This window comes from Carlito syrichta, unplaced genomic scaffold, assembly GCF_000164805.1.
Source record: "Carlito syrichta isolate Samal-C Ts95f unplaced genomic scaffold, Tarsius_syrichta-2.0.1 Scaffold304000, whole genome shotgun sequence".
Lineage (NCBI taxonomy): Eukaryota > Metazoa > Chordata > Mammalia > Primates > Tarsiidae > Carlito > Carlito syrichta.
In genome coordinates, this window is record NW_007248096.1 from 656,010 (window position 1) to 666,563 (window position 10,554).

General features: G+C 58.9%; 2 protein-coding genes across 5 annotated transcripts in view; one reads left to right on the forward strand and one right to left on the reverse strand.

Annotated features, from left to right (window-relative positions):
* The window catches only part of GIT1 (GIT ArfGAP 1), a 9,833-nt gene extending 2,431 nt beyond the window's left edge, over positions 1-7,402 (forward strand). Inside the window, exons 6-20 of one of the 3 annotated variants that reach the window (XM_008059342.2) lie at positions 78-120; positions 1,955-1,981; positions 2,173-2,221; positions 2,584-2,656; positions 3,184-3,281; positions 3,645-3,756; positions 3,898-4,031; positions 4,239-4,391; positions 4,488-4,718; positions 4,806-4,859; positions 5,045-5,131; positions 5,223-5,296; positions 5,435-5,617; positions 5,725-5,788; positions 5,951-7,402. In XM_008059342.2, the coding sequence (XP_008057533.1) occupies positions 78-120; positions 1,955-1,981; positions 2,173-2,221; positions 2,584-2,656; positions 3,184-3,281; positions 3,645-3,756; positions 3,898-4,031; positions 4,239-4,391; positions 4,488-4,718; positions 4,806-4,859; positions 5,045-5,131; positions 5,223-5,296; positions 5,435-5,617; positions 5,725-5,788; positions 5,951-6,163 (1,595 nt within the window). In that variant the 3' untranslated portion in view covers positions 6,164-7,402. The remainder of the gene's footprint in view (positions 1-77; positions 121-1,954; positions 1,982-2,172; positions 2,222-2,583; positions 2,657-3,183; positions 3,282-3,644; positions 3,757-3,897; positions 4,032-4,238; positions 4,392-4,487; positions 4,719-4,805; positions 4,860-5,044; positions 5,132-5,222; positions 5,297-5,434; positions 5,618-5,724; positions 5,789-5,950) is intronic. The other 2 variants (XM_021713037.1, XM_021713036.1) reach the window with 2 other exon arrangements.
* A 319-nt stretch (positions 7,403-7,721) lies between these two features.
* Positions 7,722-10,554, reverse strand: part of TP53I13 (tumor protein p53 inducible protein 13) — a 4,447-nt gene continuing 1,614 nt past the window's right edge. The window contains exons 3-6 of one of the 2 annotated variants that reach the window (XM_021713038.1): positions 9,145-9,273; positions 8,813-9,010; positions 8,164-8,719; positions 7,722-8,080 (exon numbers count right to left, since the gene is read on the reverse strand). In XM_021713038.1, the coding sequence (XP_021568713.1) occupies positions 7,968-8,080; positions 8,164-8,719; positions 8,813-8,974 (831 nt within the window). In that variant the 5' untranslated portion in view covers positions 8,975-9,010; positions 9,145-9,273 and the 3' untranslated portion in view covers positions 7,722-7,967. The remainder of the gene's footprint in view (positions 8,081-8,163; positions 8,720-8,812; positions 9,011-9,144; positions 9,274-10,554) is intronic. The other variant, XM_021713039.1, reaches the window with a different exon arrangement.

Here is a 10,554-nt window from a genome sequence, read left to right on the forward strand (position 1 = left end):
ATGGCATGGAAGGGGGCTCCCAGCTGCTGAGGCCACCCAGCACCGATGAGGGACTTGGCATTTTTATTTCTGTTCAGATCACAAGAATGGGCATTACATCATCCCCCAGATGGCTGACAGGTGAGTGCCCCCCTGACGCCCCTTCCTAAAGCCTGCTGGATGCCATGTGGATGTCTAACCTTCCTAGAATCCCTACCCCTCCCGCCCCCTAAGCTTCAGGGACCAGGGCCCCCACCCCCAACCCCTACCCCTTAGGGGCTAGAGGCACAGGCATTTCCCAGCCTGGTCCTCATTTCCTCTTCCTGGGTCCCAAGGTAGGTAAAAAAAATGTGAGCTCAGCACTTGACCAGCACAGCCTGAGCCCCATGACTGTCAAGTACACGAAATGACCCGGGCTGGGAGGATGGACCACTGGGGTTCTGTCCCAGTGGCCCTGACCCCACTGCAAAATCCGTAGACAAACCTCTGTTCTTCATTGAAAAGATGAGTGGGCTCTAGGGTTTTGGTTAGCTTTGAGACTACTAGCCAGGCCTCTGGGGCACGCTCAGAAATTAGGCAGGGGCCATGGGGCAGGTATGAATGAGGTGTTTCTGCCTGTGATCTGACAGGCCTGAGTGCCCAGGCAGTGTGGGACAGCCCCAGTCACTCACCCCACTCACAAGATGGATGCTAGCGCCACCTGGTGGCCACCTCCACCTCTGATGGCTGGGTCTTCATGCTAGGTTGTGACTTCTGACCTGCATGTGGAGAGAGGAGGCACTCTTCCTCGCCAAGGGCCTGTGTAGACAGATGGGGATAGCCAGGCCTCCTTAAACCCAGACCTCTTCTGTTCTAATACCTCGTGGCTCCCCTCTACGTCTCTGGTCTAATTCTGCCTAGGGCCTGTGCGTGTGTGTGTGTGTGTATGTGTGTGTGTGTGTAACAAACCCACATGTGGGCTACATTCAACAACATGTTAATAGTGTTAATAATGACAATGAGTATCTTCCCAGAGCCAGCTGCTGTTCCTGGCACTGGGGACACAGAGGTGCCTCAGACACATTCCCTGCCCTTGAGGAGCTCATAGTCTAGACAGGAAGGTAGCCTCGTCAGGCGACTGTCATTGATTGTGGGGAGTGCAGCAAGAGAGGCAGAGGCAGCGAGAGTGGGAATGCTGTGCCGGGAACCAACACTGCTCGTGTGGCTGGAGCACAGTGTGGGAGGCAGGAAATCCCTGGAGCAAGACTGGAATAGAGATGGGCAAGAGAATGAGCAGTCCTGAGAGCATCACCAAGAGCTGAGAACATCCCCAGGGCTGTATTCTGAGCCTAGAGGTGTGGACACAGCTCCGCTGCTTACTGACTGTGATTTGAGGCAGGTAACTTAGCCTGTTTGAACCTTGGTTACCTTTCCTGGAAATGGGGGTGACCGTACCTATTTTTCAGGGCTGTTAAGAGGATTTGACAATTCATACAAAGCATTTAGCATAGTTTTTTAAGTGCGCTTTGTTGAAGTATGCCATACGCGCCTGTTAAATTTGCAGTGTTTGAAGGTGAGGGGTAGTGCAGCCAGACGTGTCAAAAAGGTCATCCTGGTCACTGGGTGGACAAAGAATTGTAGGGGTAAGACTGGAAGTAGGGAGATGGATTAAGACATGTTGCAAAGCCCAGGCAAGAGACAATGATGGCAGAACCCAGAGAGCTTGGCTGGGACTTGAGAGTGAAGGAGACTTCAGGTGACTGCCAGGTAGCTGATGTTGGTGCTGGATGAATGTGTGACTGAGAGGAGGAGCAGTGGGCTGGGGGTGAGATGAGTTCAGCTTTGTCCCCTCTGGGTGGGGTGTGTGTGGAAGTGGGTCTGGGCCTGACATGAGAAGGTGTGTGCTGCCCTGCTCCTGGGTAATTGCTGCCTCTCAGCTCCTGGGTAATTGCTGCCTCTGTCCTGTTCTTCCCTCTGCTGCCTCCCTTGGACTTAGATCTCGGCAAAAGTGCATGTCTCAGAGGTATATTGTGCCTGCTGGGGCAGCTGGCCTTGAAGGTTGGGTAGGGCGGGGAGGTTCTTGGCGTGTGGCATCGGGGGTGCTGTCTCCCTGGGATCCCTGCATGTTTGGGAGGTCATCAGCAGGGGCCTGGCCACCTCTCATGCCTGGTCTCTCCCCTCCTCCCCATTCCCGTCTCCCTCTTTCATCCGCAGCCTGGACCTGTCCGAATTGGCCAAAGCTGCCAAAAAGAAGTTGCAGGCGGTGAGTGTGCTCAGACAGGCCCCTAATACCTGGAGCTTCCCCCACCTCTGACCCCCCATGCCCTACTGTTGCTTCCCCTTTCTCGGGCTCGACACCCTGTTCCAGGTCTCTGACCTTCCCCCTCACTAGCTTCACCAGTCCCTGCTCCGCGACCTCCCCACAAGAGAGCAGACTGCTCTGGCCTCCTCCTGTCATCTCCCACCTTGGAGCTTGGCACACAGACCCCTACCCATTTTCTCATTTTGAGACTCTGGGGTGGGGCGGCACAAGGGACACAAGTTCGCAGCTTCCCGGTGAGCTGGTCTTGCTGGCCCTGAGGCTACTTGATCTGATAAGCCCTGGGTCCCTCTCTCTGCGTCCAGCTCAGCAACCGGCTTTTTGAGGAACTCGCCATGGATGTGTATGACGAGGTGGATCGAAGAGAAAATGACGCTGGTGAGTTGTGGAGGGAGGCATCAGAGGCCTGGATACAAAGGACAAGACTACCATCCCTGAAGCGAAAGGGGTGGGACCAGGGCAAAGGAGGGTGGCTGGGCTTGGGGCTGCTCAGAGGCCTGCACAGGAGCCCTTGCCGGCTGTAGGCCCGCCTGGGCAGCTTCCCAGCTGGGCAGAGCTGAGCTAGAGGCGTCCAGCCTGCTCCTCCCACCCCACCCCCAGGCTAGGGCTCATCTCCGCTCTGGCTGCCTCCCTCTTTGGCCGTCTCCCCAGTCCTGCTCCACCCCCCTGCATCACTCCTTCCTGGCCACAGCCAGATTCCAGCCCCAACTCTGGGTCTGGGCTGGTGGGACTGGCCTTGTTCCATTCGTCTGTCCCCAGCTAGCCTTGCCGTGGCCCAGCCTAGCTCTCTATGCCTGAAGACCACTCTGGTTTTGAACCCCAGCACTCAGTGGGCGTGGGAGTGGACTGGGAAGGCTGTGGGGGCCCGGCTCCCGTGGCTGATCTGCTCCTGTGCCTCCCCACAGTGTGGCTGGCTACCCAAAACCACAGCACCCTGGTGACGGAGCGCAGTGCCGTGCCCTTCCTGCCTGTTAACCCCGAATACTCAGCCACACGGAATCAGGTGAGAGCGCTGGGCTGGGCTGGGGACTGGGGCTGTCTCCCCGTTCTCTGAGGTCCCTTTGCAGCCTGCGTGGTCTGGGACCTGGGCCAGCTCTCCACCCTTTGCCAAGGCCTTCCTCAGGGCCCGGCTGGCACTGAGATTTGGGAAGAGGGAAGAGGCCATTCTTCTGAGCTGTCGGTAAGCAGCTCTGACGGGTGTCCCAGGCTCTTCCCCAGACACTCAGCACTATACCCGACCCCTGGGCATTTGGCCAGGGGCATTTGGGTCGGGATGCCTTAGCTATGGTTAAAATCAGACGGCAGGGCCTTGCCTTGCAGCCTTGTGCGTCAGCCTCACGCTGACCTGGCTCTTGCTGCCTTACAGGGGCGACAGAAGCTGGCTCGCTTCAATGCCCGAGAGTTTGCCACCTTGATCATCGACATTCTCAGCGAGGCCAAGCGGAGACAGCAGGGCAAGAGCCTAAGCAGCCCCACAGGTGGGAGGGCATGGATGGGTGCGGGCATCAGGCACTGCCTGTTCCAGGAAATTCTCTTTCATGGCTCCCCAGGCATGGAGTGGCATGATGGATGGGTTGTGTGGCAGAGTGAGGCCTGAGTGACAGGCCTTGTGTCCTCAGACAACCTTGAGCTGTCTGTGCGGAGCCAGAGTGACCTCGACGACCAGCACGACTACGACAGCGTGGCCTCCGACGAGGACACGGACCAGGAGCCCCTGCGCAGCACCGGCGCCACTCGGAACAACCGCGCCCGGGTCTGAGCACTGTTCCTTCCCTGCCCCTCCTGCCCATTCCTCTGTGTCCCTCGCTCCCGCTCCCCCACCCCCACTGGGGTCCGACTCTGTTGTCTCATAGCCAGGGGTCCTGGGGACAGATGGCCTGCTCACAGCCTTGATAACAGCCCCTGAGGGTCTTGGCTCCCCTGCCCCTAGTGGCTGACCGGCTTACGTCTTTCTCTGCAGAGCATGGATTCCTCAGACCTGTCAGATGGGGCCGTGACACTGCAGGAGTACCTGGAGCTGAAGAAGGCCCTGGCTACCTCTGAGGCAAAAGTGCAGCAGCTCATGAAGGTCAACAGTAGCTTGAGCGATGAGCTCCGGAGGCTGCAGAGGGAGGTGAGGGCTGCAGCCTCAGTGGGACTAGAGGCTCACCCTCTCCCAGAGGTGCGGGCCTGCCTGGACCCAGAGTTTGACAACACCCTGCCCTCACAGATCCACAAGCTGCAAGCGGAAAACCTGCAACTCCGGCAGCCGCCAGGGCCGGTGCCCACACCCCCACTCCCGAGCGAACGGGCAGAACACACACCCATGGGGCCTGGCGGGAGCACCCACCGCAGGGACCGACAAGCCTTCTCCATGTATGAGCCAGGCTCTGCCCTGAAGCCCTTTGGGGGCCCACCTGGGGACGAGCTCACTACACGGCTGCAGCCTTTCCACAGCACTGTGAGTGGCCCGTGGCTCTCAAGGTGGGGGGTCAGGGAGGGGGTTGCCACAGGGCCCACTGCGAACTCACTGTGCCGACACCCGCAGGAGCTGGAGGATGACGCCATCTATTCAGTGCACGTCCCTGCTGGCCTTTACCGGGTAAGCAGGGCCCAGGGAAGGTGGGTGCCTTTCAGCCAATAGGTTCTGAGTCCCAGTGGGTGTCCGGCTGTGCTAGATGCTGGGCCTAAAGATGACTAGACTTACCCCGCCCCTGTCCTCACCGCGGGCTGGCTGGGAGATGGGTGTGGGAAGGAGATGCTGACTCCAGCCTGCCTGGGTTTCAGATCCGGAAGGGGGTGTCCGCCTCGGCTGTGCCCTTCACCCCCTCCTCCCCTCTGCTGTCATGCTCCCAGGAAGGAAGCCGCCACACGGTAATGTCCCATGCCCAGTGCCCAAGGGATGGGCTGGGGGCTGTGTGGGTCTAGGGACACGTACTCACTGCCCCTTCCCTACACCCCCTAGAGCAAGCTTTCCCGCCATGGCAGTGGTGCTGACAGCGACTATGAGAACACGCAAAGTGGAGACCCGCTGCTTGGGTGAGGCTTCCTTGGGTCTCCGGCTCAGCTCTGCTCACACCCTAGGGGGTGTTGAGATGGCCCCGGTGTGGCTGTGTGGGCAAAGGCGAGCGGTCCCACAGCTAAAATGTCTTTCTCTTCTTTGGACCTGGGCCTCAGGCTGGAAGGGAAGAGGTTTCTGGAGCTAAGCAAAGAGGAAGACTTCCACCCAGAATTGGAAAGCCTGGATGGAGACCTAGATCCTGGGCTTCCTAGCACAGAGGATGTCATCCTGAAGACAGAGCAGGTCACCAAAAACATTCAGGAATTATTGCGGGCAGCCCAGGAGTTCAAGCATGATAGGTATGGGGGTGTTGTGGAGGGCAGGATGGGGGCAGGGGCGTGTGCTCACTGTCCCTGGAAACCCTCCTTGAGAGCCCTCCCAATTTGTATCCTCCCCTCCCCCACAGCTTTGTGCCCTGCTCAGAGAAGATCCATTTGGCTGTGACAGAGATGGCTTCTCTCTTCCCGAAGGTACAGGGCCCGGAGACAGAATCAGGAGTGGGAGGGCCTCGGGCAGGGGCAGGCACAGAGAATCTGATCTGATAGCTACCTGGGTGGAAACACAGACACACTGGACCCTGCACAGCTCATGGCTTAAAGTCCAAGGCCCAGCCTCTCTCTCCCTCCCTGCAGAGGCCAGCCCTGGAGCCAGTGCGTAGCTCACTGCGGCTGCTCAATGCCAGCGCCTACCGGCTGCAGAGTGAGTGCCGGAAGACAGTGCCCCCAGAGCCCGGTGCCCCTGTGGACTTCCAGCTGCTGACTCAGCAGGTGATCCAGTGCGCCTACGACATTGCCAAGGCAGCCAAGCAGCTGGTCACCATCACCACCCGAGAGAAGAAGCAGTGACCACTCTCCCCACACCTTCACCTGCACCCTGGGACCTCATTGGCCATGGGAGCTGGGCCACTCCAGACACTAATCCTCACCCCAACAGAGCCACTGGCACAAGTGCCCTTAGTGCTGCCACTCTCCCCTGGCAGCCAGGCGCCCTGGTGCCCATCCCCCTCAAGCCCCTAAGGACGGGGAGGTGGGGTGGCAGGAGCTTCTGTCCCCCACATTCCATGTATCTGCCCCCTGTATATAGCATCTCCTCCCTCCTAGTGTGCAGGGGCCTGCGAGGTGTCACTCCTAGCCCCTCGCCTTCCAGGGCACCCTCAGCAGAAGGTCGGGTGGGGACACTCCAAGTGAGGCAGCTCCCTCTACATGTACCACACCCCCATGAGCCAGTTCAGCCCTACGGGGGGCTGAGCGGGGGCATCCCCCTCCTTGTATATAATCTCTGTGGATGTCCCTGCCCTGTAGCCATTAGCCCCTTGCTGCTCTCCTTTAATGCCAAACGGCCTCTGCCTAGGGCACAGGCCCCAACCTGTGTGCCGGGGTCCCCAGCAGCAAACACTGGAAAACCTTTTTTTTCCTTCTCTTCTCCCCCACTTCTTAATTTTAACTTTGTGGTAACTGAGTGGCCCTGCGTGCCTGCGTGTGAGTGTGCGGGCGGCAGTGCCGTTCCGGAGGCCTGGTCCATCTGGAGTTCTGAGGGGTGAGGGGACCAAAGCAGTGGGACCAGCACTGGGGGTCAGCTTCCCTCTCCCCCACCTGGGGCCAGGGACTGCCAGGGTAGCCAGCTGTGGTCCTGCCCGCTGACTCTTCTCATCACTTCCCCACTCGTACCCCCTCTCTGTGAACTTAAAATGAAAACCACTTCCCTCCATCTCTCTTCCCACTCCCTTGTGGAGGGGGAATGTGTGCTGGCCAGTGGGGAGGACTGAGCACCTGAGCCTGGGGCTGGCTCCCCAGGGTCCCCGACTCAGCTAGTGGCTGTGGAGCTGAGAGTCCCCTCCCTACAACCTCTGCGAGGCCAGCATCCACCATCACTACCTGCACCTGCTGTGGTCCCACCCTTTGGAGGCCTGGGAACCTGGCCGCAGCCTGGGAAGGCTGGAGAGGCAGACAGCAGCCTACCAGCTCTCCTCCCATCCTGCCTCTTCCCTGGGGGGGCCAGGCCCTGCCTGTTTGGTGGTGGGTGGGCTGACTGTCAAGATATGTGTCATGTACATTTGTATCAAAAATAAAGAAGTGACCATGTGCTGTTTCTGGTGCTCACAGAATCCGGGGGGGGGGGGGGGGCATGAACGGGGGAAATACTGCAAGGGCCCCCAAGACCCTGGCACTAGGGAAGCCCTTGTGTTGGCAAAGTCTCCTAGGAGTTTGGGAATAACACTTTCTGTAACTGACACCACCCGCCCACTGTCTCCTAAAACCCAGTGTCTAGTTGGCTAGAGGAAGCTGGCAGGTGCTCGATCAGATTTGATATAAGCCCCCTACCTCAACCACCACCTGGATGGATAGCACCAGTGTCCTGGTGGGAGTAGCTCTGTGCGACGGATGCACAAACTCAACTCCAGACTCTACTAAAATAATTTAATTAGAAATACAGAGAATTTTGGCAAGGGAGGCAGAAACAAACCCTTTTTCTCTCCTTGGCCGCCCGCCTCCCAAACACAGGAAGGAGGAAAGAGCCCTTGCACGGCTCGGGCAGGCCCGCTCCGTCTGCCACTAGGGGGCGCCCTCGCGCGCGGTCCACGTGGCAGAGGTCGCGGCCTCGCAGCGGGAGGAGGAGTCCGGCCCGCCACAGCGGCAGGGTTGGGGCGGATTACTCCGAGCTGTCCCCATCCGGGCCGCTGTCCGGCGTGGGCGGGAGGAGGGGTCTCCGGCGGGAGCGCTTGGCCCGGCGCGGGGGTATCAGCAGCCTCCGCTTCAACACAGCTGTGGGCAGGGTGCGCGGCAGTCAAGGGCGTGGAGGGCAGGGAAGCCATGGGGGTGAGGCGGGTGGGGAGGGTGCTTCTCACCAGCCACCGTGTCCTGGCTGTCTGCTGTGGGCCCCCAGTAGATGCTCTCGCCCCGTCGGAAGTTTCGGTGCAGCCGTGTGCAGAGCGTGGCCAGGGTGAGCAGCACCAACAGGAAGGTCAGGGCCATGGCAGCCCAGGCGGCCTCCTCCGTGCGTGGGGTGGGGCCCCGGGCCGCCCGCGGACGCGCTGCAGCGCGAGGGGCTGCGGAAGCCTGACTTGAACAGACACAGCCCCCTGGGCTGCCTTGCCCGTTGGACACCTGCGGATCTGTTCTGGAGCTGGCATTGCCTCCAGGCCCCCCAGGCAGCACGGGGACAGTGGGCACAGATGGGGTATTACCGGCCTCACCCGGAAGTCCCGGCATGAGCAGCTTGGCCTTCACACTCGATGGGGAAGCAGAGGGAATCCTTGGGGCTGAGTGAGTGGGCTGGAGACCAAGGGCAGCCCGCAGCCCCCGCCTCCTGGCACCACGGGGAGAGGGCTGCCTGGGCCCTCTAAATGTCACCCCTGTGCCAGGGGGCCTCCAGCTCCGCAGAGCAAAGGCCAACGCTAGGGCCTAAGGGGAGAAGAGACGGCGGTTACCTTGCTGCCCTGCTCGGATAACCCAGTGACCCGACCCCTAACCCAGCCTGGGCCCAGCATCCCTCACCTGTGCACACCCTCTTCGGCACAGCCTCCTCCAGCCTGGGGTTGGCACCAAGGGAGAAGGCCCAGAAAGGCCATCACAGTGGATCCATGCTTTCTTCTTCCTTTGCTTCCTCTTCCGCCTCTTCAGCCAGTGAGCAGCCCAGGCTGGCTCTACCCATGCCATTTCCAGTGCCACCCCCCATGCTGTCAGCACCAGGGGCTATGAGAGGAGCTAACTGTTAGAATTCAGGTGAAGGTGGGTAGTGAGAGAAAGCCCCTGAATTTTCCTTTCCCTGCACATGGGGCTGCAGTCTCCTGCCAGGGCCAGATAGCTGCCTTTCATCCACGACTTACCCGATCCTGAGTGAGGTTGGAGTCAGGGGTGAGTGAGGGCTTAGCCACACAAATGTGGGCCAAGAGGACAAGCTGGAGCTTCAGCCAGGGGTGGGCACAGGGGTGGTAGAGGAAGGTGACATCCTCAGCCTGAGGAAAGGCACAGAGACACCAATCCAGGCTCAGGTCCTTCCCAGAGAATCTCAAGTTCTCCCATCCTGGGGGCCAGTTTAAAGGGCTCCCAGGATGGCCGGATGGCCCTTCCATTCTCAGGGCTCAGGAACGGACCCAGGACCCTGGATACTGGCATGCACTCCCTCTTGTCTCTGAGTGTTCCTTTCACCCATCCTCCCTATCAAAGTGCCACCCCTTGAAGCTCACAGCATGCCTGAGTAACCCCATCACCCCACACCACACTCTGGCCATATTTATCCGCAGCTGCAACGATGAATCCACAGGCCCCCAACCTACACCGTAAGCACCCCCCAATGAAGACCAGGCTTATTGATCCAACCTATATCCCAAGAGCATCCAAATATAAGGCTTGCAGGCAGCAGGTGCTCAATCTCAGGATGGAAACACTCCATCAATCACTCATAATTCTCTGATGGAGCTGACCTAGTGCTCAGTGCTGTGTGAGATGCTGTAGGAGGAGCCAGAGAGAACTCCTGGACTCTGCTCACAGGGACTATATAAGAAACTCAGGGAAACAACTAATGGAAGTGAAAGAGCAAACTAATAAAAGTCAGTGATTAGCTGTCAAATTGTAAGAGATCGATTCGGAGAAGGAGAGGATGAAGGCTGGTGTGATCAGGCAAGGTCTCAAGCAGGCTGACTCCTGCACTGGGCTGAGAAGAGAGCTCGGGAAGGAAGGCAAGAGGGAAAGAGGCTGCTCGCTCCAGGCCAGGACAGGCCAAATGTGGGGGAGAATAAACGGGAGCAAAGGTTCTGCAGTGGGAATGAGGCTGGCACTCACTTGTGTGGTGAGCAGACCAACACGACTGGAGAGGAACCAAGGAGTAGGAGATGTCAGATGAAGCTTATTTAACTAAGGCCTGAAAAGCCAGGCAGGAGAGTGTGGCCACGATAAGGTGGGAAATAAGGAGCCACTGATGGTTTCTGAACAGTGGAATGACTTCATGAAAGAGTTGTTTGAGGAAAGGAATCTGGTGGGTGGCATGAGGCAACGTTCCTTGGCCTGGAGGTATGACAGAGGATTTTTTTTTTAATTTGATATTTCAAATGAACAATCAGGCTGGGCTCGATGGCTCAGCCTGTAATCCCAGCGCTTTGGGAGGCCGAGGTGAGTGGATTGCCTAAACCCGTGGGTTCGAGACCCACCTGGGCAACTTGGCGAGCCCTCATCTCTACAATAAATTTTTAAAAAATTAGCCAGGCATGGTAGCATGCGCCTGTAGTTCCAGCTACTTG